This window comes from Dendrobates tinctorius, unplaced genomic scaffold, assembly GCF_039654945.1.
Source record: "Dendrobates tinctorius isolate UK_male_01 unplaced genomic scaffold, ASM3965494v1 ptg000089l, whole genome shotgun sequence".
In the NCBI taxonomy this organism is placed as follows: domain Eukaryota; kingdom Metazoa; phylum Chordata; class Amphibia; order Anura; family Dendrobatidae; genus Dendrobates; species Dendrobates tinctorius.
Genome location: NW_027361757.1, coordinates 19044603 through 19071535, shown reverse-complemented (window position 1 = coordinate 19071535; position 26933 = coordinate 19044603). Strand labels below are relative to the sequence as shown.

The 26933-nt window shown below is 48.4% G+C and overlaps 1 protein-coding gene across 2 annotated transcripts in view; it reads right to left on the bottom strand.

Annotated features, from left to right (window-relative positions):
- CCAR1 (cell division cycle and apoptosis regulator 1) overlaps positions 1-26933 on the bottom strand; it is a 135072-nt gene that overhangs the window by 82346 nt on the left and 25793 nt on the right. For both annotated transcript variants that reach the window (XM_073585880.1, XM_073585879.1), the window contains exon 2: positions 22466-22580. In XM_073585880.1, the coding sequence (XP_073441981.1) occupies positions 22466-22541 (76 nt within the window). In that variant the 5' untranslated portion in view covers positions 22542-22580. The remainder of the gene's footprint in view (positions 1-22465; positions 22581-26933) is intronic.

Genomic DNA, 26933 nt, shown 5'->3' with positions numbered 1-26933 from the left:
AGGATTAAGGCTATGTTCACACATGTTCATAACGTTTTTTATTGAAAATTCATCTATTAAAAATTCATATAACTAAAAATAAGCAGGGATTGCCCAGATGAAGAAAACATAGATCACACAGAAAATAGAGATATAGATTGCTGGAGGCATACATACAATTAAATATAGGTGCAAGAAACATTGATGACATAATGATAAGGTACAAGTGCCAGTGTAAACCAGGGAAGGTTTTCAGCCTAAATCTGAATATAATCATGAATTCTCATATCAACTAGGTTAAAGTGCAAGTGCCAATGTAAACTAGAAAAATATTTCAACCTAAAACTAAGTGTGTTTAGTTATCACCATGAGATATCAAAGAAACAATTTTCGGATTTAAACGTGCACTGCTAGACAAAACGACTCCTTTCCAGATTGTGTACTTGTATACTTTTATTTTCCCAACGCGTTTCGAAGTCTCAAACTTCTTCCTCAGGGGATGACATGTACATGTAGTCGTTTTGTCTAGCAGCGCACGTTTAAATCCGAAAATTGTTTCTTTGATATCTGATGATCTATGGTCACGGCGGGGCCATTTGGATGTGCAGCAGCTTTGACCTCTATTCCTTTATGCCTCTAACTCTCCTGCTATTGGTGAGTATAATAGCTTGAACTGTATCTCTTTTACCTGGGTAAGACACTATTGCGCTCTTTCTCTTTTAGTTTTAACTAGTTATCACCATGGACATGATTAGCAATATTCACTTGTAAGTGTTTAATGTAGAGTATACATTCACTGTCCATGCTAAAAGAAGCACTGCAAAACAGGGTTGTCTGGGTGGTAGCAGCTTTTCACCACATTCCTTACAGCTGTAAGTGAATGTATACTCTACTTTAATCTAATTGATCTTATCCATGAGGATTCATGATTATAATATATATGAGCTGTACCTACAGCCTGAACGTGCGATTTGCATGGGCTTCCTTGGGGGCTGTGAAACACAAAAAGGCACATTGGGGGTTGCAGGTACTGCTCATTATACAGGTGGAAGCATGGGTACGTAGGCTGGAGTCACACTAAATGTGTGAAAAATCAGTCCAAGTCTCCCTGCTGAGAGTCGCACAAGCGTAATGCGAGTACAATCCGATTTTTCACACCTAGCATCCGAGTTATGGACAATTGTTATTGTTGCCTGGCTATATTCTTACACTAATATTGTCCATAATAGAGGTGGCATCTGTGCCCACATTATACATGGATGCTACTGTATTGGTTGTCTTCTGATTTATGACATGACTGCACTAAGAACTTCATGCATTTATATAATGACAATCAATATAATATGTTGATAGAGGGACCCACTACTATCCCACCCTGGTATATTACTGATGATCTGCTGTCCTAAACACCTGAGCCCTTTTGTTTTGACTTATGATTTTGTTATATCTATTTATGCTTTGAATACAATAAACTTTTTTGATTTTATTACATATTGGGGGACTTGGACTCCATGTTATTTGCTCCCTTTACAAGCTGCAATATCGTCCTCTTTTTTTTTTTTTCCACCAAGCCAACACTTATGCACCTTTCCAGTCCATTCTTAAAGGGGTTGTCCCGGCCAAACTGATGTCTGCAGTCACTCTGTATGACTGCAGACTTATGAATCCCCCCAGTGAAATGCACTGCAGAGATTCCCCGGTTTCCTGGTTTCAGACTGGGTGTCGGAGGGTATGTATGAGTTATACATAACCATGCCCAATAGGCACGTCCTCACTCCACACTTGTATTAAGCAAGGCTGCTTATTGATTTGGACCGGACAACCCCTTTAAAGAGGTTGTCATACCCCAAATACCGTTTTTGTTTTTTTAAAGCTAATCTGTACTGTATTGCAATGTAAAACACCTGTACAAATTTAGTGTTTTGTTTCCACCTTTCGTTCCTCTGGAATTTCACTTTTTGCCTTTATGTTTTGATAGAAATATCATATTTATATGCCACCTGCCCCTAACGAAGCCACATTGATAGCGCACCACATAAGAGTCATGTACTGAATGCATGATTATATATTTATAATAATGTATATGTAATGACACTTGCACATTGCATGTTACATGAATCTAATACCCCTTATTGTAACAATTTGCAGACAGCACTTTTTGTGCAGACGTGTCTACTCCATATACATTTTACTGTCCTTGGGATAATATAGGGATTTCTGTGTACGTACCGTAAAATCCTTTTCTCCGAGCCAATCATTGGGGGACACAGAGACAGTGGGTGTTATGCTGCTGGCCGCTATGAGGACACTAAGTAAACCAGAAAAAAAAGTTTGTACCTCCCCTGCAGTATACACCCTCTCGCTGGGTGAGATTTCTCCAGTTCGGTGAAAAAAAGCAGTAGGAGCATAAACAGTCAACAATAACCATAACTATGTCAACGCCTAAGAATGCTACAGTGAGCCAATAGGCTAAACAGGGTGGGTGCTGTGTCCCCCACGATTGGCTCGGAGAAAAGGATTTTACGGTGAGTACACAAAAATCCCTATTTCTCCTACGCCTCATTGGGGGACACAGAGACAGTGGGACTTCCTAAAGAAGTCCCTGGGTGGGGAGCATACATCTGCTAATACCCCATATACCACTGAGTCAACACTGAGGTACTGCCGATTGCAGGCTGCGCCTGCCAAGAGCTGCATCCGCAGAGGCCTGAGAATGAATCAGGCAATGTTTGTAAAGGTATGCAGGCTGGACCAAGTGGCAGCCTTGCGGACAGGCCTGAGAATGAATTTGGTAATGTTTTGTAAAAAGTATGCAGACTGGAGCAAGTTGCAGCATTGCAGACCTGTTCTGCCGAGGCCTGGTGCCGAATGTCCAAAGAGGCGCCCACTGACCGGGTAGAGTGTGCCTTAATTCCCGCTGGGACAGGCGCGTTTCCTGACACGGTAGGATTCCTGAATCGCCAAGCGAATCCACCTGGCTAGCGTTGCTTTTGACGCGGCTAGACCCTTCCTATGCCCGTCTGGAAACATGAACAGGGCATCTGACTTGTGGAAGGGAGCCGTCCGCGAGATGTACCGTCTCAGCGCCCTAACCACATCCAGGGTGTGGAGGGCCTTCTCAATGTGATGGACTGGTGCCGGACAAAAGGAAGGCAAAACAATTTCATCGTTGAGATGAAAAGAGGAGACGACCTTGGGCAGGAAGGACGGGGACATCCTGAGAATTAGCTTTTCCTGATGAAAATTCAGGAACGGAGAACGGCAGGACAGGGCGGCCAATTCCTAAACTCGTCTGATTGACGTAATTGCCACTAGAGAGACCACATTCCAAGAGAGGACGGACAGTGACATGTCCTGCAGCGGTTTGAAAGGAGCCTCCTGTAAGGCCCCGAGGACCAGGTTAAGGTCCCATGATTCCAATGGCCTTCTATAAAGAGGCGCCACATGGGAAACTCCCTGATTGAACGTCTTGATCTGAAGCTTGGTGGCAATTTTGTGTTGGAAAAGCACTGACAAGGCCAAAATTTGGCCCTTGAGCGAGCGTAGCGCGAGGCCTGAATATAATCCAGATTGAAGGAATTCCAATATGGCCGGAATGGAAAGCACTAGAGGTGATTGACCATGATCCTTGCACCACGAAAGAAAGGTTTTCCAGGTGCGGTGATAGATGCGCATGGACACAGGCTTCCTAGCACTAATCATGGTGGAAATCACATCGTGAGAGAACCCAGCCTGTGCTAAAATCCAGGATTCAACGGCCACGCCGTCAAAGACAGGGCTCCGGAGTTCTGGTGGTAAATCGGGCCCTGCGAGAGTAGATCCATGCGATCTGGAAATCGACAGGGGACGTCGGCGACTAGTTGTATAACGTTTTGCATACCATGCTCGGCGCGGCCAATGTGGCGCGACTAGGGTCACTGGTACTCCCTCCGCTCTGATCTTCTTGATGACCCTCATAAGCAATGGAAGAGGGGGGAGAAGATGTACGGGAGCCGGAACCGGTGCCATGGCAGAACTAGGGTGTCTGCTCCGATGGCGCATGGATCGCGTGACAGGTTAATGAACCGAGGAACCTTGTTGTTTAGTCTTGAGGCCATGAGATCCACATCCGGAGTCCCCCAACGATGACAAATCTGCTGAAAGACTTCCGGATGAAGAGACCACTTCCTCGAATCAATGCCTTGGCGACTGAGAAAATCTGCCGCCCAATTTTCTACGGCCGGGATGTGGATTGCTGAGATGGGCGAATGGTTGGTCTCGGCCCAATGGAGGATGTAACTCACTTCGTGCATGGCCATCCTGCTCCGCGTACCTCCCTGGCGGTTGATATATATGCTACAGCCGTGGTGTTGTTGGATTGAATCCTGATGGGGTGACCTGCGAGGAGATGGTGGAAACTCCGTAGAGCTAATCTGATCGCTCATATCTCCAAAATGTTGATGGGGAGACGTGACTTGGGTTGACCAATGACCCTGTGCCGTGTGGCGACGAAAGACCGCACCCCAGCCGAGGAGACTTGCGCCGGTGGTTACTACCAACCATCTTACTGGGAGAAAAGACCTCCCTTGATTCAGGGAGGACCTCAGTGTCCACCACCTGAGGGCTTGCCTGACCCGAAGAGACAGAGGGATCCGACGGTCCAGGGAGAACGGGTTCTTTTCCCAAGCTAACTGCAACGCATGTTGTAAGGGACGGAGGTGGAACTGTGCAAATGGAACTGCTTCCATCGCTGCCACCATCTTTCCGAGAACTCTCATGCTGAAACGAATGGAGTGAGAAACCGGGTGGCGAAAGAGTCTGCGCTGCCTGTTGTAAGGCTTGGGTCTCTCCTGGAGGGAGAATGACCAACCCGCGGGAAGTGTCCAAGATCATTACTAAAAGGGAACTCTGCTGAGCCGGTTTTGGGAAAGACTTTTCAAAGTTTATCTTCCACCCCAGGCGAGAAAGTGTATTGCTGTTATCCACGGATTCCTCGCAGGCTGGAAGGGACGGACCCTTGATGAGCAGGTCGTCCAGATACGGTAACATCACCACTCCCCGAGAGTGGAGAATGGCCATGACAGCCACCATGACCTTGGTAAAGTCCCTGGGGGCAGTGGCGAGTCCGAAGGGCAAGGCAACAAACTGGAAGTGTTCCTCGTGAATTGCAAAACGCAGGAACTGCTGGTGGGACGGGCAGATCGGAATGTGAAGGTAAGCGTCCTTGATGTCGATGGATACTAGGAACTCTCCTTTTTCCATGGAAGCGCCAACTGATCGGAGAGATTCCATTCGGAATAGCCGTACCTTGACAAACTGATGTAACAGTTTGAGATCCAGAATGGGTCGCATCGTCCCGTCCTTTTTTGGAATCACAAAAAAGGTTTGAATAAAATTCCCTAAACCTTTCGTGATGAGGGACAGGAATGATGGCTCCGTCCCTTAGCAGAGCCTGAACAGCCCGAAGGAAGGCTCTTGTCTTTTTCGTGGGGGGAGAGGAAAGGAAAAACCGAGTTGGAGGGGGGAGAAGAAAATTCTATCTTGTATCCCGAGGACACCAGCTCCCTGACCCACTTGTCGTCATTGGGTAGATCTATGAGATCTGGCTCCCCTAGATCCAGAAGCCCTAGGCCTGGGTTTCCAAGAGCGGTTAGGTCTGTATAAGACCTGGGAGCCTCTGTCTCCACGTGGGGACCGACCTGATCCGGAAGAGAAGGTAGAGGAGGACCAACCGGAATTGTTGCGAGAAGATCGAAAACGCGTCAGCTGTTGGTTGTGAAACGGCCGAACAGCCCTTTTGTTGAGGATTCCCCCCGGTAGAATCAGAAATAAGCTGGTCCAGTTTCTCTCCAAAAAGACGACCCGTTTGAAAGGGGAGAGAAGTCAACGATCTTTTAGATGTGGCATCCGCCTGCCAGCCGTGGAGCCATAGGGCTCTTCTAATGGAGATCGCATTAGCAGCAGTTTGAGCCGCGCAATTGGCGGCATCAAAAGAAGCGTCTACTACAAAGTCCGCTGAGTGAATTATCTGCCTGGCGACAGTGGTTGCCTCCGGAGGAAGATTGGCCCTGGAAGGAAGTAATCAAGACTTCTGCCCAAGCGGCCATTGCCTTAGTGACCCATATTGCCGCGAAAGATGGAAAAAGCGCTGCTCCTGAAGCTTCAAAACACTGAACGGGCAAGGTAGTCAATTTTACCATCGGATGGGTTTCTGACTGAGGAACCCTCAGATACAGATAGGAGCGTTTTAGAGGCAAGACGCGATACAGGAGTGTCCACCGGAGGGGACTGTAACCAATACTTCATTAGGTCTGGATCAAAAGGGTATTTAGCCTGAGTAGACTTTTGCCCTGTGAACCGCTTATGTGGCCGATCCCTATGTTTCTGGATGGCTGGTAAATAACCTGCGCACACGCTTGGTTTTCCTAAATGAGATAGGGAATGCTGGAGCGGGAATATTTTCCTCATCCAAATTCAGAATCCTGTTGACTGATTCTATAAGAGAATCAAGCGACTCTTGATCAGTTGGGGGATTCTGAGGGGCTGGCGTGTCAGATTCGAATTCAGAGTCGTGCTCACTGTGAACCTCAGGAGAGGGCAAGCGAGAGACAGGAGTCGCCGATGCTGAGGCGCGAACGTGACTAGGGGACGTGTCATGGGTCTGTTTCTACTTTCTAGAGACCTGACCATCCATTGAACGAGTATGGCCCCTGCTGGTGGACGGTTCCCGGCCGACGCCAGAGCCCTCCTCGGGAAGTAAGGACGCTTTCTGACTTAAAGAGTCCTCCCGGAAGGAGAATATAGCCTGGGTCAGAGACTCCACCGACCGTGACAAGGACGCAGCCCACTCAGGGGTACTAAACGCAGGAGGCCCGTCAGCAGCGGCGGCGAGGGGTGTTGGAGCGCAGGTCAGGTCGCAGGTCAGGTCGCAGTCCGTGCTTATCGGATTAGTTTGTGCACTGGGTAGGGCAGACTTGCAAGTGGTACACACGGTAAAAAATGCAGTGTGCTTCTTAACAGCCCATTTAGCCTCCTTAGATTGAGGCATAGCACTCCTGAAAGGGTTAATGGCAGAGTGTCTGCAGCTGCAGGGAATGTAGGAAGGGGTTAAGCTTTAATCTGAGGGCAGATGCAGCTTACCCACGGTCCTGTGCTGTGTCCCCCGGGAGGAAAGCGGTGGCCCTGTGGTGTCACCCGGTATCCGGCTGTCAAGAGCAGGCATAGCGCTCCTGAAAGGGTTAACGGCAGCTGAGGTAACAGACATGGCCCCTGAGATTAGAATTGCGCGTCTCGTAAGAAATGAGAGGCGCCAAGAGGAGGGGGCGGCGACGTTAGCGCGGGCGGCACAATTCAAATTGCGGGGTAGTAGGCCGGAAAAGCCGGAGACTAAATTTTTGGCCTACCCGCGATAGGCGCCGGGGGCGGGGAGGGGCGACGCTATTCAAATTGCGGTCTAGTAGGATGGAAAAGCCGGGGACTAAGTTTCTGGCCTCCCCGCGGTAAGCGCCGGGCGGGGGGAGTCCGCGAGCAGGCGCCAGTGCACCAACGCTGACGCTAAGTCAGCACTTCTCCCGGGGACAAGGACCCGACCCCATACCTCCACTCCTGTGCTCAGGCAGGTCATCGCTGTCCGGGGTCTTCCAGCTGCAGGTGTCTCATCCTCCGGGCGATGCAGCAGAGCTGGAGGAGGTCTTAAAGGGGTATTGCTCAATCGATCCACCCTGTGGTAGGGAGATGGAGAGCTCTGGGGCTGATTCAGGGCGAAAAGCGCTGCTCAAGTCCTTCTCCATGCACTCCTGGGCTACGTCCTGTTGAGCTTGCCCTCGTATCCGTGGAGTACCAACCGTAAGGGAACCATCGTCAGAGGAATCAGCCCCAGTCGTCGCAGGAAAGTGTACGGGGAGGTATACTCCGCGTGCTTGCCTGTTGTTGGTTCGGGGGAGAGCGGGCAGTAAAAAGGAACTGTCGCCCCCTTCACTCCGTTAATTAAAAAACAAAAAATGTACAGAAAATTCAAAAATAAAGTAAAAACGGTGGAGTCTGAAACCAGACCCAAATGCCTCCTATAGACACTAATCAAGAACTGGAGAAATCTCAGCCAGCGAGAGGGTGTATACTGCAGGGGAGGAGCTAAATTTTTTTCTTGTTTACTTAGTTTCCTCCTAGAGGCCAGCAGCATAACACCCCACTGTCTGTGTCCCCCAATGAGGGATAGGAGAAATACTATTTTAGATAGGTATAGCCTTATATAAAATGCATGTCCATGTGTTGAGATTAATAGAATGATATTTTCACAATGTACTTTATAAAAATCTAGTGCACCTTATTGTAATATATATAATATAATATATTATATAATATAAGGATTGTGCACAGTAACCTGCACAAAGTGTCACGTCAGCTCCGTTATACTGATTAAAATGATACCTTGGTTGACGAAATACGGCTTTTGGTTGTTTAATCTTTATTTTCAGTATTGTGCTAATGAGATTTTCGCTGGCGGCGCCATCTTGGAGGACAAATTTATTTTTCTTCTCCAGTACGATGGCACCGCCAGCGCATGCGCAGTAGCAGCTGTCGAATCACAGCTACACCGATAGCAGCTACTGCGCAGGAACCATTTTCAAATTGAGATTTTTTTCTTTCCTCTAGCTGAACAACTTGAATAAAACGTATTATTGGCACACAAAACATGCGATTTTCCTGCAGAGCAGGTGCCACAGCTGGCACCTGCCTGCAGAAGATTTTTTTTTTTTTAAAGGGGATCTGTCACCCCATTTTAGCCCTATCATCTGCGGCCACCGCCATCAGGGGCTTATCTACAGCAAGCTGTAATGCTGTAGATAAGCCCCCGATGTAACCTGAAAGATAAGAAAATCGAGTTAGGTTATACTCACCCTGGCGTTCGGTCCGGTCCGATGTGTGTCGCCGTCCCGTCCGGTGCCTCCCATCTTCATACGATGATGTTCTCCTCCTTGCTTCACCCTACTTTATCTGCCATGTTGAGGGCAGAGCAGAGTACTGCAGTGCGCAGGCGCCAGAGCTCTCTGACCTTTCCCGATGCCTGCGCACTGCAGTAATTTACTCTGCCCTCAACAGGGCAGAGAAAGTACGCGTGCGCAGGAGCCGAGGGAGAAGCAAGGAGGAGGACGTCATCGTATGAAGATGGGAGGCGCCGGACCTGACTGCGACACCCACCGCACTCCGGTCAGTATAATCTAAAGTGTTTTTCTTATCTTTCAGGTTTCATTGGGGGCTTATCTAAAGCACTACAGAATGCTGTAGATAAGCCCCTGATGGCTGTGGCCGAAAATTAGGTGACAGATTCCCTTTAATGCATGTACAGATGTTCATTATGCAAACTAGTGATCAGTGACCTGTCAGCAGTCTGCATTACGAATATCTATAATCAGAGCACCACTTACGCCGACCCCGCCTTAGGGCACGAGAATCTCATTAACTATAAACGGAATATAAATATTAAACAACAACTGCAAGACGGATTTCTTCAACCAAGGTATCATTGTAATCAGTATAACGGCGCCGACCTGACACTGTCTGTACGTTGCTGTGCACAATCCTGCTGACAGGTTCCCTTTAAGAGCCAAACGGTGCAACACTTTTAACCCCTTCACCCCCAAGGGTGGTTTGCACGTTCATGACCGGGCCAATTTTTACAATTCTGACCACTGTCCCTTTGTGAGGTTATAACTCTGGAACGCTTCAACGGATCTAGGCGATTCTGAGATTGTTTTCTCGTGACATATTGTACTTCACTTTAGTGGTAAAAAATTTTCGCTATAACTTAGAATCATAGAATCATAGAATCGTAGAGTTGGAAGGGACCTCCTGGGCCATCTGGTCCAACCCCCTGCTCAAAGCAGGATTCGCTAAATCATCCCAGTCAGATGTCTGTCCAGCCTCTGTTTGAAGACTTCCATTGAAGGAGAACTCACCACTTCTCGTGGCAGCCTGTTCCACTCATTGATCACTCTAACTGTCAAAAAGTTTTTTCTAATATCTAATCTGTCTCTCTTCCCATTCAGTTTCATCCCATTGCTTCTAGTCTTTCCTTGTGCAAATGAGAATAAAGTTGATCCTTCTACAATGTGACAGCCCTTTAGGTATTTGTAGACAGCAATTAAGTCTCCTCTCAGTCTTCTCTTTTGCAAACTAAACATTCCCAAATCCTGCAACCTTTCCTCATAAGACAGGGTTTGCAGACCGGTCACCATTCTGGTCGCTCTTTTCTGAACTTGCTCCAGTTTGTTGATGTCTTTTTTAAAATGTGGTGCCCAAAACTGGACACAATATTCCAGATGAGGTCTGACCAAAGAGGAGTAGAGGGAAATAATGACTTCACGTGATCTAGACTGTATGCTTCTGTTAATACATCCTAGAATTGCATTTGCCTTTTTTGCTGCTGCATCACACTGTTGACTCATATTCAGTCTGTGATCTATTAGTATACCCAAGTCTTTTTCACATGTGCTGTCACTTAGCCCTATTCCTCCCATTCTATATATGCTTTTTTCATTTTTATTGCCCAGATGTAGTACTTTGCATTTCTCCCTGTTAAAAACCATTCTGTTAGTTGCTGCCCACTTCTCCAGTTTATTTAAATCTTTTTGAATCCTTGAATACTTGCATTTATTTATGAAAAAAACAGAAATATGGCAAAAATTTTGAAAATTTTGCAATTTTCAAACTTTGAATTTGTATGCCCTTAAAACAGAGAAATATGTGACACAAAATAGTTACTAAATAACATTTCCCACATGTCTACTTTACATCAGCACAATTTGGGAAACAACATTTTTTTTTGTTAGGAAGTTATAAGGGTTAAAATTTGACAAGCGATTTCTAATTTTTACAACAAAACTTACAAAACCATTTTTTTTAGGGACCACCTCACATTTGAAGTCACTTTGAGGGGTCTATATGGCACAAAATACCCAAAAGTGACACCATTCTAAAAACTGCACCCCTGAAGCTACTCAAAACTACATTCAAGAAGATTATTAACCCTTCAGGTGCTTCACAGGAGCAGAAGCAACGTGGAAGGAAAAAATGAACATTTAACTTTTTAGTCACAAAAATAATATTTTAGCAACAATTTTTTTATTTTCCCAAGGGTAACAGGAGAAATTGGACCCCAAAAGTTGTTGTCAAATTTGTCCTGAGTACGCCGATACCCAATATATGGGGGGGAACCACTGTTTGGGCACAAGGCAGGGCTCAGAAGGGAAGGAGCCCCGTTTGACTTTTTCAAGGGCTTCACAGAAGTTTATAACACCCGGGCGTGAAAATAAAAAATCATATTTTTTCCACAAACATGATCATTTAGTCCCCAATATTTTGTTTTCCCAAGGGTAACAGGAGAAATTGGACTCCAAAGGTTGTTGTCAAATTTGTCCTGAGTACGCTGATACCCAATATGTAGGGGGGAACCACTGTTTAGGCACATGGCAGGGCTCAGAAGGGAAGGAGCCCCGTTTGACTTTTTCAACCTAAAATTGGCTGGAATTGAGATTGGACGCCATGTCACGTTTGACGAGCGTCTGATGTGCCTAAACTGTGGAAACCCCCCACAAGTGACCCCATTTTGGAAACTAGACCCCCTAAGGAACTTATCTAGATGTGTGGTGACCACTTTGAACCCCCAAGGGCTTCACAGAAGGTTATAACACCCGGGCGTGAAAATAAAAAATCATATTTTTTCCACAAACATGATCATTTAGTCCCCAATATTTTGTTTTCCCAAGGGTAACAGGAGAAATTGGACCCCAAAGGTTGTTATCAAATTTGTCCTGAGTATGCTGATACCCAATATGTGGGGGGAACCACTGTTTAGGCACATGGCAGGGCTCAGAAGGGAAGGAGCCCCGTTTGACTTTTTCAACCTAAAATTGGCTGGAATTGAGATCGGACGCCATGTCACGTTTGACGAGCGTCTGATGTGCCTAAACAGTGGAAACCCCCCACAAGTGACCCCATTTTGGAAACTAGACCACCTAAGGAACTTATCTAGATGTGTGGTGACCACTTTGAACCCCCAAGGGCTTCACAGAAGTTTATAACACCCGGGCGTGAAAATAAAAAATCCTGTTTTGTTCCCACATAAATGATCATTTAGTCCCCAATTTTTAATTTTCCCAAGAGTAACAGGAGAAATTGGACCCCAAAAGTTGTTGTTCAATTTGTCCTGAGTACCCTGATACCCCACATGTGGGAGAAAACTACTGTTTGGGCACACGTCAGGGCTCGAAAGGGAAGTAATGACGTTTTGGAAAGCAGACTTTGATGGAATGGTCTGCGGGCGTCATGTTCCATTTGCAGAGCCCTTGATGTTCCTAAACAGTAGAAACCCCCCATAAGTGACCCCATTTTTGAAACTAGACCCCCTAAGGAACTTATCTAGATGTGTGGTGAGCACTTTGAACCCCCAAGTGTTTCACTAAAGATTATAATGCCCAGGCGTGAAAATATAAAATCCTGTTTTGTTCCCACATAAATGATCATTTAGTCCCCAATTTTTAATTTTCCCAAGAGTAACAGGAGAAATTGGACCCCAAAAGTCGTTGTCCAATTTGTCCTGGGTAGTCTGGTACCCCACATGTGGGAAACATGGATTTTTGTGAGTACTCACCGTAAAATCCTTTTCTCCGAGACGCTCATTGGGGGACACAGAGACTGTGGGTGTGTGCTTCTGCCGTCTGGAGGCCGACACTAAGTGTACAAAAAAAAGAGTTAGCTCCTCCTCCGCCGCATACACCCTCGCCCCTAGGCCGGGCGTAACTCAGTTTAGTGCATAAGCAGTAGGAGAACGCGCCTTAAACTCAGGCAAGAAACTATATGTCTGAAAAAGGGGGCCACCCTAAACCTTGTACAAGGATTTGTAAAACTCAAAATAAGTAAATGCCAACTGGCTGATAGGGTGGGTGCTGTGTCCCCCAATGAGCGTCTCGGAGAAAAGGATTTTACGGTGAGTACTCACAAAAATCCATGTTTCTCCTTCGTCTCATTGGGGGACACAGAGACTGTGGGACGTCCTAAAGCAGTCCTCTGGGCGGGATCTTAGCTCACCCAATCCCTGCTAATTTGCGCCCCTGATTAGAGGTGCGCAACTGCTGCCTGGAGAATCTTTCTTCCCAGGCTTGCATCCGAGGATGCCTGGGTATGTACGTTATAATGTTTGACAAACGTATGTAAACTGGACCAGGTAGCTGCTTTGCATACCTGCTCCGCTGAAGCCTGGTGTCGTAGTGCCCATGAGGCACCCACTGCCCGTGCCGAGTGAGCCTTGATCCCTGCCGGAACCGGCGTGCCACTGATTTGATAAGCTTCTTGGACCGTCAGGCGAACCCATCTGGCCAAAGTCGCTCTGGACGCAGCGAGCCCCTTCCGCCGTCCCTCTGGAACCACGAATAGAGCGTCTGTCTGGCGGAATGGCGCCGTCCTTGTCACATACCTCCTAAGAGCTCTTACCAGATCCAGGGTGTGCAAAGCCTTCTCTACCCTGTGCACCGGTGCCGGGCAAAACGAGGGTAAAACGATGTCTTCGTTGATATGAAATGCAGACACAACCTTCGGCAAGAAGGGGGGAGCTGGCCTTAAAACTACCTTATCCTTATAAAAGGTTAGGAACGGTGGTTTACAAGATAAGGCCGCCAATTCCGAAACCCGCCTAATAGACGTTATGGCTACTAGAAAAACGACCTTTCTGGACAGGTAAGGTAAGGAGACCTCTTGCAATGGTTCGAAAGGGGCCTCCTGAAGGGCTCTGAGCACCAAGTTCAGGTCCCATGATTCCGTCGGCGCCTTATAGGGGGGTACTAAATGTGCGACCCCCTGCATAAACGTCCTAACCTGCCAGACGGAAGCGACTTTTCGTTGGAAAAGTACCGACAGGGCCGAGATTTGCATTCTGAGGGAACTCGGGGCCAACCCTGCGTCCAGCCCTGCCTGTAGAAAAGCCAGTACGTTGGGGATCGAAAAAACCAGAGGAGCCACTTCACGATCCCTACACCAACGGAAGAAAACTTCCCAAGTTCGATGATACACCCTCGCCGAGGAAGGCTTTCGGGCACTCACCATCGTGGCCGCCACATCGCGTCTGAATCCTGCCTGTGTTAACAGCCAAGATTCAATGGCCACGCCGTCAAACACAGGGCCCCTAAGTTCGGATGGCAGATCGGCCCTTGGGACAGTAAGTCCGGCCGATCTGGAAGACGCCAGGGTACGTCCACCACTAGTTGGACCAGATCTGCGTACCAGGCCCGCCGGGGCCAGTCTGGGGCCAGCAGAATTGCTGGAACCTTCTCTCTCCTTATTTTCCTGATAACTCTTGGAAGCAGCGGCAGCGGGGGGAACAAGTACGGGAGACGAAACTGGCTCCACGGGAGCACCAGCGCGTCTGCTGCGATTGCCTGCGGATCGAGGGATCGAGCGACAAACCTTAGTACTTTGGCATTCTCTCTGGATGCCATAAGGTCCACGTCTGGTGTCCCCCACCGTTGGCAGATCTGCTGAAAGATCTCGGGGTGCAGGGACCATTCCCCTGCCGCGACCTCCTGTCGGCTGAGAAAATCTGCCGCCCAGTTTTCGACTCCTGGAATGTGCACCGCTGAAATTACCACGCGGTTCTTCTCCGCCCAACGTAGTACCAGTCCGACCTCGCGCATGGCTGCCTGGCTGCGCGTGCCCCCTTGATGGTTGACATATGCTACTGCTGTAGCATTGTCCGTCTGGATGCGCACCGGCCGGTGTCTCAGGAAACACTGGAAATGTTGTAGGGCCAATCGTATTGCCCGTATCTCCAGAATGTTGATCGGGAGAACTATCTCCTGAACGGACCACCGCCCCTGGGCTATGTGACTCTGGAAAACTGCTCCCCAACCTTGCAGGCTTGCATCGGTCGTCACCACCAACCATTGTTCCGGGGGAAAGGGTTTCCCCTGGACCAGAGACGAGTCGCGAGTCCACCACCGGAGTGAACCCCGTACCAGCGGAGACAACTTGCACCGATGACTGAGAGACAGCAGCCTCCGGTCCCATGCTGTCAAGAGCGCATGCTGAAGCGGACGGAGATGGAACTGGGCAAACGGGATTGCTTCTATCGCCGCCACCATTCTGCCCAAAACACTCATGCCATACCGGATGGATCTGGAGCCCGGCTGTAGAAGGTTCCGTATCCCTTGCTTGATTTTTTCCGCTTTCCACAGTCTCAGCCATAATGCACGCCTAATGGCGATCGCATTCGCCGCCGCCACCGCCGAGCACTCGGCCGCGTCCAGAGAGGCGCTGACAAGATAATCACTTGCTCCTGACATCTGATTTGCCACCTCTAAGACCTCCGCGGGGAGATCCCTGTCCTGGAGGGCCTTATACAGAGCGTCCCCCCACGAAACCATGGCCTTAGCCACCCAAGTCGCCGCAAAGGAGGGGGCCAGAGCCGACCCTGCTGCCTCATATACCGAGCGGGCAAGCCCGTCCATGAGGCGATCAGTTGGGTCCTTTATAGAGGAAACACTGGGTATCGACAATAGCGATCTTGATGCTAAACGTGATACCGGAGGGTCCACTACTGGCGACTCTACCCAAGCCTTATGGAGCTCAGGGGGAAACGGATACTTTGCCTGCAGCGCTTTTTGCATTGCAAAACGCTTATCCGGGTGATCTCTATGTTTCTGGACTAGCTCCTCAAACTCCGGATGCGTGGCAAATCTTCTATGTGGTCGCCTGGATTTCTTAAAAGAGACCTTGTGACCTGAGGCTGTGGGCACATCGTCCTCGATCTCTAATGTCTGGTTGACTGCCTCAATGAGACTGTCCACCGAATCCTGGAACCCCAGACTTTCTAGATTCCAGGCCTCTTCCTCCTCTCCTTCATCCTGATCGCTCCCAGAGCTCAGTGACGGGGAACGGGATGCCCTAATACCCGCCGCCGAAGCCCCGGAGGGTCCGGCCGACGGGGAACGAACCCTCTTGATATGAGCTTGCCTGGTACTGGAGCGACCTCTAATGGTTGGAGGGTCCTGAGACGAGGACGAGCTCTCTTCCGCTGGCAGACCCCCCTCCCTGTTCCTGCCCGGGCCCTGAAGGGATTCAATTGCCCTTGTAAGGGACAGCATAGACTGCGATAAGGACACCGCCCATTCCGGGGGGTCCTGACCCCTGGGTTCAGAAACAGTGGGGGGCTCCGGGGCGCGCTCCGACTCACAGGCTTCACAATATTTACCCGCCTGTGCCTTTGGCAGCCTGACCCCACAGGACACGCAAACCGCGTAAAGGAAAGAGTGAGCTTTCCCTTTGGCAGACATACTTGCCCAGGCTGAAGGCAGAGTAGAAGGAGGAGGAGGGTAACCTCTTCCCAGGAACACGATTTTTTGGGCTGGAACCAAAGACGACTTGCTCCAATTGATCAGCCAGCCCAGACGGGCCAGGGTATCCAGAGCAATACTGACATTGTCCTGGCACTCCTGAAACGACGGCCCCTTTACCAAAAGGTCGTCCAGGTAAGGTAACACCGTTATGCCCCGTGCATGCAGGATGGCCATAACCACCGCCATTATCTTTGTAAAGACTCTGGGGGCAGTGGCCAGACCGAAGGGCAGAGCCACGAATTGGAAGTGACGTCCTCCGATCGCAAATCGCAGGAACCTCTGGTGTGGGGGGAATATCGGAATATGCAGATATGCATCCTGCACATCGATTGAGGCCAGGAATTCCCCTGGATCCATGGCTGCAATGACCGAGCGGAGGGATTCCATCCGGAATCGCCTGACCCTGATGAATCTGTTTAGGATCTTTAGATCCAGAACCGGCCTCACAGTCCCGTCTTTTTTGGGGACCGAAAAAAGATTGGAGTAAAACCCCTGCGACTCTTCGCCCTGCGGCACTGGGGCGATGACCCCTTTGTGCTGTAGCGATGTTACAGCCTGTAACAAACTCTCCGCCTGCGAATCTGTTTTGGAAAGTCGCGAACGGAAGAATCGCTGAGGTGGCCGTCCGACAAACTCTATCTTGTACCCGGACGATACAAGTTCTGCCACCCAAGTGTCGCGTGTCACTGCGACCCAAACGTGGCTGAACCTTAGTAGGCGTCCGCCCACTCTGTCGTCCGTAGGTACGGAGTGCCTCCAGTCATTTAGCTGGAGGCTTTTGGGGCTTGGCCCCCTTCGCTCTGGGTAAATGGCCTCGGCCTCTACCCAGCGGATTGGCCCTGTAAGAGACTTGTTTTTCCCTACTCTGGCCATCGTTTGCGGAGGAGTACGCCCTGGCCGAAGTCCCCCCCCAGGGGCTACGAAAGGGTCGAAAACGCCTTTGCGTTTGCCTGAATGCCGGGCAACTTCTCTGCTGCGGAAGGAAACTACTTTTCCCCCCTGTGGCTTCTGAGATAAGCCTATCCAGCTTCTCACCGAACAGTCGATTGCCCTGAAACGGCAATGAGGTTAAGGATTTTTTAGAGATAGACCACCGGCTCCTGTCTGCAGTACCCCTGCGTGGATGCGAGGTGTTAGGGCGGAAGTCTCTCCGGAACCTATATCGCGCGTCTCCGCATTCGCCGCCGCCACCGCCGCGTCAGCGGGCGGGATTTCCGGCTACCACCGAAAGTCAGCGGGCGGGACTTCCGGCTACCACCGGAAGTCGGCGCGCGGCTTCGCGCGATTGCAGCGGGGCCCTCCGATACACGCGGCGTGCGGAGCCCGGGTGCAACGCCCTAGCTACCGCTACTCCCAGCGCCAACTTGCGGTGCGCTCCAGGAGCGGATCCCCCATATATTAAAAGGTGAGCAGGACCATCCGCCGTGCAGGCGGGGGGGGGGGGGGGGGGGGGCTCTGTCGGTTTTACTCGCGGCCTCTTCCCCCTGTACCGGATCCCCCGCTCCTGGGCGCGCTCTCACCTGCGCCTCCGATTCAGCCCCCTGGACTCACAACCAAGGGGTGGACGGGGCCTCCATACACTGCTGTTGTAGGAGAGGAACAACGTGGAGGCTGACCACTGGTTCTGCTCACACGCGCCTGATGAAGTTGTGGGGAAACCGAGTCCTCTAATCAGGACGCGTTGCCCCTCTTTCGTTAAAAAATAGATGTCTGGAAAAAAGTCCCAGATGTGTCCCTCGGTGCGGGAGAGGACACGTGGAGGGTTACTCACACGTGGTCGCCCGTTGGTGATTTGGGGAGATCGGATCCTCTCTATAGGATCCGTCGCCCCTATCTTATCTTCATAGAAAAAAGGGAAGGGAAAAAAAAAAAAAAAAAATCTAGTCTGGAACTCCAGACTGCGTGTGCCTCCATCAGACACTAAGCAAAAACTGAGTTACGCCCGGCCTAGGGGCGAGGGTGTATGCGGCGGAGGAGGAGCTAACTCTTTTTTTTGTACACTTAGTGTCGGCCTCCAGACGGCAGAAGCACACACCCACAGTCTCTGTGTCCCCCAATGAGACGAAGGAGAAAAAACTGTTTAGGCACACGTTGGGGCTCGAAAGGGAAGTAGTGTTGTTTTGGAATGCAGACTTTGATGGTCTGCTGGCGTCATGTTCCATTTGCAGAGTCCCTGATGTGCCTAAACAGGAAAAAAACCCACATATGACATCATTTTGGATACTAGACCCCCAATGAACAAATCTAGATGTGCCCCCAACTAATCTAATGTAAATTAGTAGTGCATGGAGGTGTGGTACAATTTGAAGCAATCCTTCATGCACAGGCCAGGTTTTTCGGGGCAGGTGTCGCACTGGTAAGGGGTGTCCCTGCGTATTCCTTTTTTGTAACACACTCGACACCTTTTTTGCGGCTTACCTTTTCTTGGGGTTGGCGGGACCACCCCCGGAAAATGCTGACCTGGGACAATACGAGCACCTTCAGTTCCTGAAGTACTGGGGCCCGCTCCTTCCTGAGCGCCAAACATCATGGCCTTAACCACTACCTCCTGGAAATGAAGGTACGCCGTATCGCTGGGGCATGCACATTGTGACAGCAGGAATGCGTTGAGCATTGCCATTTGGACGATGTGCACGGCCAGCTTTTTGTACCACACCTTGGCCTTCCTCAATGCATTGTACGGTTGGAGGAGTTGATCGGAGAGATCAACTCCCCCCATTTTTTTGTTGTACCCCACTACACATGTCGGTTTGAGGACCTGTGTAGAGGTACCCCGTACAGTGCAGAGAGTACTGCCATCACCGTGTATGGTGGTCAAGAGATGGACATCTCTCTTGTCCTTGTACTTGACCACCAGCAGGTGGTCGCTACATTGGGCTCTGCTCTCACCTTTTCGGAGCATCTGCCCAAGTAGCGTCTTCGGGAGGCCTCTCTGATTTTTGCGGACAGTACCGCAGGCTGCGGTACGTCGCTCAGAGAGGGATTTGTAGAGTGGGATGCTGGTATAAAAGTTATCAGTGTAGAGGTGATAACCTTTATCCAGCAGTGGGTGCACCAAATCCCACACAATTTTCCCACTCACTCCCAGGAAAGGAGGACACTCAGGGGGTTCAATCCGGGTGTCCTTCCCTTCGTAAACTCTAAACTTGTGGGTGTACCCTGAGGTACTCTCACACAACATATAGAGTTTGATTCCGTACCTGGCCCTCTTACTGGGCAGGTATTGACGGAATCGCAGCCTTCCCTTGAAGTGAACCAAGGACTCATCCACGCAGATGTCCCTTTGGGGCACGTACACTTCAGCAAACTTTTTGTTGAAGTGTTCGATGACCGGCCGAACTTTGAACAGACGGTCAAAGTTGGGGGTCATCTTGTGCGGGACACGCTGCATTATCAGTATAATGCAGAAACTTGTGGATGGCCTCAAAACGCGTCCGGGCCATGACCATTCGGAACACTGGAGAGTTGTATAAAATATCAACACTCCAATATTGCCGAATTTCCGGCTTCTTCAGTATCCCCATATGGAGGACCAGGCCCCAAAACTGCGTCATTTCAACTGCGTCTACAGGAGACCAGTTTGAAAATGTTGAACGCGGGTTTTGCTCCAAAAATTGACGAGCGTACAAATTAGTTTGCTCCACCATGAAGTTAACAAAATCCTCAGAGAAAAAGACTTTGAAAAAGTCAATTTCTGTGAGGCCGGTGGTGTCAAACTTGATTCCTGATTCTGCCACAAAATCAGGAATCAGTGGCTCGTAATTTTCGGGGGGCGAGGTCCATACGGGGAGCACTGGGTCAGCTGCGGGCATGGTGGGCGCTGCCTCATCTTCTGTCCTGGAGCGTCTGCGTGGCGGTTCCGCAGGACCTGAGGAGGAAGATGAGGAGGGGGAAGAGGAAGAAGAAGAGGATGAAGAATCCGAAAAATAAAGAAAAGTCGGATCGTCATCCAAATCGCTATCAGTTTCGGAGGCAAGTAAAGCATATGCCTCCTCCACTGAATAGCGCTGTTGGGATGAATTTGATGACATTTTTGTGTAAATATGGTGCTTGGGTGTACACTTTATTGAAAACTGTATGTGTACGTGAGGGGGGGGGGGGGGGGGGGGGAGTGATTGGTGTAAACTTTCTGTAAAGAAAAAGCTGTGGAAAAAAGTCTAAAACAGCAGGCCCTAGCTGATAAGTGTCACTTATCAAAACTAGGCTGCTGGATGTGCGCACGGGGTGGCAAAAAAAAAAAAAAAAAAGGAAAACGGCAAACTCTGATAAGTGAACTGTGTCACTTATCCAAGTTTCGCAGCTGCGGGATGTGTGTACGGAGGGGCTAAGGAAAAAAAAGCGAGCTCAAGTGTTGATCGGTGAACTGCGTCACCAATCAACGCTCGGCGGCTGCGCACGGAGGTGGCGCAAAAGTGGGGTGGAGGGGGGTAAAAATAGGGGGAAGGGGGATGGGGGGATTGGGGTGGATGAAGAGAGATTGGGCAGGGATCAACAGTTAGGGTTGTAGTTAGGTGGCACAAAGGGGGTGAAAAAAATGAAAAGCGGCAGGCACAAGCTTGGATAAGTGACGTGTGTCACTTATCCAACTTTTGCGGCTGCGGAATGTGTGAACGGAAGTGGCGCAAAGGGGGCTAAGGAAAAAAAAGCGAGCGCGAGTGTTGATCGGTGAACTGCCTCACCGATCAACGCTCGCCGGCTGCGCACGGAGGTGGCGCAAAAGTGGGGTGGAGGGGGGTAAAAGGGGGGTGGAGGGGGGATGGGGGGATGAAGATAGATTGGGGGGGTGAAGATAGATTGGGCAGGGGATCAGGGATCAATTAACACTTACAATTGTAGTTTTCTTTCTTCTTCTTCTTTCTTCTGCAGGGATTGTGATGCTACAAGCTGTGGCACCACAATACCCAGCACAGGAGCTCTTGCTGCGTCCGACCTCTCTGCAGGAATCCTCAGCTAGAGTGAGGACCCCTGCAGACAGGTCAGAGGCAGGTCAGGGGGCAGGTCACAGAGCGGTCACATCGCTGCTGTGACCTGTCATTGGTGGGATCGAATGATTACATCGATCCCACCAATCCCTGATCTGCCTGGTGACCATGGCAACTGCCTAGAATCGGAGCTCACAGCTCCGATTACTAGGCAGGTCATGCCCAGGTCACCAGCAGGGCACAGAGCGGTCACATGGTGACCGCAGCTGTGCCCTGTGGTTGGCACGATCGCCGATCTAATCGATCGTGCCAGCCAACTCCTGCAGGCCCTGCATCAGGCTCCAGCACGATCGGTGCTAATATAGCACCGATCCTGGCCGGTACTGGCAGGGCACAGCGGCGATATAGCGCCGCTGTGCACTGCGATTGGCGCGAACGATCAGATCGGCGATCGCGCCAATCCGGGTGCTTTTTGCCGGTGCCTGGCGTTGCCAGGTACCGGCTCTAGGATCGAGTACATCGGTACTCGATCCCCGCCTAGGACATCATTGTTTCAGCCAAGCTGATTGGCTGAAACAATGAGAAACGCTGCGATTGGCTGTTCAGAATTGAACAGCCAATCACAGCGCTCTGGATGCCGGGGGGGCGGGATCGCAGCCCGGGATGCCGACGCCATCTTTTCTAAGGTGAGATGGCGTCGGAATTTTAATGCGATCACCGCGACTTTAGTCGCGGTATCGCATTAAAGGGCCCGACGTACTATCCCGTCCACGGTCATACGGGCCCAGGTACCGTGGACGGGATAGTACGTCGGATGTCAGGAAGGGGTTAATGAAACTCAATTATATAAGCAAAGCATAATAATAAATAATTGCAAAAATATTTTTTCTTTACTCTCAAATACATGCATGTAAGTATTTGAAAAGAAAAGAAAAAAAGTCCTTAAAGAAAGGTGGACATTCCCTAAAACAGACAGACATAAATCAGGAATGGTCTTGGCGATACCACTTTACATTTACTTATAGTCTGCATTATTAGTTCGGCCCACGAATATCACTAATGTCTGCCACCAAGTCAGACTTACATTTATCGCAGATTGGATATGATCCAGGTATTTGCGCTTGGCAAGTTAATTTAAATGTCATATATAAATAGGGCGACACGGTCAGCGCGACCACGAGGAGCGGTCAGAAGCCTTACCTGGCTGTGATACTGCAGATGCTGTAAATTGAGTTGCCCATGGAGGAGGGGTCTTCTGTCCCCCAAACTGAGCCATGGTGAATGGTCAGCGTCAGACTGGGATTATGCCTGCAACCTGAAAGGAAGCAAAACATTTACATTTATCACACTTGGTGCTTAAAGGAATCTCGGCACGTTGCAAACAGTGTAAAAAAGAGAAAATTGAATTATCAGAAAACTGGAAGATTAATACTAAAAGGGAACTTGTCACCAGTAAAAAAAAAAATGCAAATAACCTGCAGATATGGGGTTGATAGTGTCAGTAACTTGCCAGGTGCCCACACTTAAGGCCCCGTCACACATAGCGATTTCGCTAGCGAGATCGCTGCTGAGTCACAATTTTTGTGACACAACAGCGATCTCACCAGCGAGATCGATCTGTGTGTGACAGCGATCAGCGACCTGCGCCCCTGCCGGTATCGCTGATCGCTGCAGGAAAGGCCAGGCCTTTTTTTGGTCGCTGGTCTCCCGCTGGCCACCACGCATCGCTGCATGTGACAGGTGGGAGACCAGCGATCAGCTGGTAACTAACGTACACATCGGGTATCTAGTGATGCACGTCCCTTGGATACCCGATGTGTACGTTAGTTACCAGCTTCCTGCATCAGCGCGCTGGTTACTAACGTGCACAGCGTCGCCGCGCGTCGCTGTGCTGATTGCTGGTGAAGCTGTCTGTTTGACAGCTCACCAGCGATCACATAGCGATTCACCAGGGATCCTGACACATTGATATCGTTGTCAGGATCGCTGGTGAGTCGCTATGTGTGACTCCAGCCTTAGCCGAACACTGCAGGGAGAAAATGAACTATATTCACCCCAGCAGCTCTGCGGGTTCAGTCATGGCGACGGCGCTGATGAGGGTTCAGTCACCGCTCTCAGAATGCAGAGTGGCGGCTGTATCCGCGCCTCAGGACCTAATGCTGAGCTGCTATCAGACTGAGCCGGCAACGCCTCAGTGACTAAAACCAGAACGCTGCGGAAGGAATAAAGCTAGCTTTCTCCCCCACAGCGTTCAGCTAAATTCGGGCACCAGGCAGGTTAGTAACAATATTAACCTGCAGATTAACCCCATGTCTGCAGGTTAATAGCGGTTTTTCTGGCAGTTTCCTTTAACTAGAACCTTTAAGATACCAGACAAATTTTCTTTAAGTAACCTTTGATGAAAACTCATCATTTATGAAAGCGTCAGAAAATGTGTTTAAAAAGTCATTGCTGTATTTATCATAGAATCATAGAATCGTAGAGTTGGAAGGGACCTCCTGGGCCATCTGGTCCAACCCCCTGCTCAAAGCAGGATTCGCTAAATCATCCCAGTCAGATGTCTGTCCAGCCTCTGTTTGAAGACTTCCATTGAAGGAGAACTCACCACTTCTCGTGGCAGCCTGTTCCACTCATTGATCACTCTGTCAAAAAGTTTTTTCTAATATCTAATCTGTGTCTCCTCCCATTCAGTTTCATCCCATTGCTTCTAGTCTTTCCTTGTGCAAATGAGAATAAAGTTGATCCTTCTACAATGTGACAGCCCTTTAGATATTTGTAGACAGCTATTAAGTCTCCTCTCAGTCTTCTCTTTTGCAAACTAAACATTCCCAAATCCTGCAACCTTTCCTCATAAGACAGGGTTTGCAGACCGGTCACCATTCTGGTCGCTCTTTTCTGAACTTGCTCCAGTTTGTTGATGTCTTTTTTAAAATGTGGTGCCCAAAACTGGACACAATATTCCAGATGAGGTCTGACCAAAGAGGAGTAGAGGGAAATAATGACTTCACGTGATCTAGACTGTATGCTTCTGTTAATACATCCTAGAATTGCATTTGCCTTTTTTGCTGCTGCATCACACTGTTGACTCATATTCAGTCTGTGATCTATTAGTATACCCAAGTCTTTTTCACATGTGCTGTCACTTAGCCCTATTCCTCCCATTCTATATATGCTTTTTCCATTTTTATTGCCCAGATGTAGTACTTTGCATTTCTCCCTGTTAAAAACCATTCTGTTAGTTGCTGCCCACTTCTCCAGTTTATTTAAATCTTTTTGAATCCTCTCTCTCTCTTCTCTAGTATTAGCTATCCCTCCTAGCTTTGTGTCATCAGCAAATTTAATCAGTTTACCCTCAATTCCTTCATCTAAATCGTTGATAAAGATGTTGAACAATACAGGGCCCAGGACAGAGCCCTGTGGTACCCCACTTGAGACATTCTTCCAACTGGATGTGCAGCCATTTACGACCACTCTTTGGGTCCGATCACTAAGCCAGTTATGAGTCCACCTAACAGTTGCCTTGTCCATTCCATACTTAATCATTTTTTCAATAAGGATTGTATGAGAGACTTTGTCAAATGCTTTGCTGAAGTCAAGATATACTATATCTACAGCATTTCCTTGATCCACCCAATCAGTGATACCGTCATAGAAGGAAATTAAGTTAGTCTGACATGACTTATTAGTTACAAACCCATGCTGACTCTGTTTAATCACTTCATTCTTATCCAGGTATTGACATACATGTTGTTTAATAATTTGTTCAAAGATCTTTCCTGGTATAGAAGTCAGACTCACCGGCCTATAGTTACCTGGGTCCACCTTCTTCCCCTTTTTGAAGATAGGAACAACATTTGCTCTTCTCCAGTCTTCTGGCACTTCTCCTGTTCTCCAAGAATTTTCAAAGATTATAGAGAGGGGTTCAAAAATTTCTTCTGCTATCTCCTTCAGTACTCTGGGGTGTAATTCATCTGGACCTGGAGACTTGAATTCATTTAGGCTAGCTAAGTGTTTCCTCACTATCTTTCTGTTTATAGATATCCTGGATTCTTCTATTCCCTTAATAGGACAGTGAATAACAGTTGATGTTACATTTCCTTTCTGAGAGAAAACAGATGCAAAATAGGAATTTAAAAGTTCAGCCTTCTCAACATCCTGTCTTACCATTTCATCATTTTCATCCTGTAAAAATCCTATGGCATCTTTGACTTTTCTTTTACTTTTGACATATCCCCAAAATCCTTTATTATTGCTTTTGACATCTCTTGCAAGCCTCAATTCATTTTCAGCTTTAGCTAATCTGATTTGTGCCCTGCAGGTTCTGCAGACAGCATTATATTCTTCTTTAGATATGCCTCCCTCTTTCCATTTTATAAACATTTTTTTCTTCCTTTTTAGCATGTGCTTAAGTTCTGTGTTCATCCATCCTGGTTTCCTTAACTGCTTCCTATTCTTCCCTCTTTTCGGAATTGTTAACAACTGTGCTTTGAGAATTTCATTTTTCAAGATTTCCCATCCTTCCTGGACATTTTTGTCTTTAAGGATATCCAGCCATTGGATCCCTCCAATTCTCTTTCTGAATCCCTTAAAATCTGCCTTTCTGAAATCTAACCTTGACGTCTGAGTCTTCACAGGTCTTCCGCCTCTAGTTATCCAAAATTCTAAAATAGCATGGTCGCTACCTCCTAGGGTCCCAGCCACTTTTACCTCCTCAACCATTTCCTCCCTGTTTATAAGGATTAGATCCAAAGTAGCAGTTCCCCTTGTTTTCTCCCTTACCTTTTGGAAGATAAAGTTGTCAGCAAGAGAGGATAAGAATTTCCTTGACCTGTTAGTTTTGCCTGAGAGAGATTCCCAACAAATGTCTGGATAGTTGAAATCTCCCATGACAACTATGTCATATTTTTTGGAGAACTTGGCCATTTGATGCATAAAGAGTTCATCCATAGCTTCAGGTTGCACAGGCGGCCTGTAGTAAATGCCTACAATGGTGTCCTTTCCATTGTTCTGTCCTTGTATTCTTACCCAAACAGTTTCCACAGAACTCCCAGTCTCTGAAGCTTCAATCTCTGTGCAGATATACGCGTTTCTAACATACAATGCGACACATTGTAGTACACCTGAAAAGAAGAAACTGCTTCCTTCTCCTGGACTGACCATTCATTCTCAATATTTTCAATTCATGGGTAAAATCTGTCTTCAGCGAGTACAGACTTTGCCATTACTGATATAGGAGATGACAGCTGGTGCTTATAAGGGTCTATGGAGACGTGTACCTCATTTCACAAAACCTTGCAGCAGAATGTTTGTCTGCCTCCAGCACCTCCCTCCAACGCCAATACAATTTTAACTCTTTCACCCCTATGGCAAATTTCTGCATTTCTTCTAAAAGCCATAACTTTTTAATTTTTTTGTCAATACAGCCGTATGAGGGATTGTCTTTTTTCAGGATGAGTTGTACTTTTGAATTACATTCATTTTATCATGAAATGCACTGGAAAGCAGTGAAAAAATTAAAAATGCATCGAAATGAAAGAATCATAAAAAGATGAAATTATTTTTGACGTGGGGGGGGGGGGATTTTTTACCATATTCACTATAAGGTAAAACTAATAAGGTAATATTATTCTCTAGGTCAGTATGATTATCCAGATACCAAACATGTATA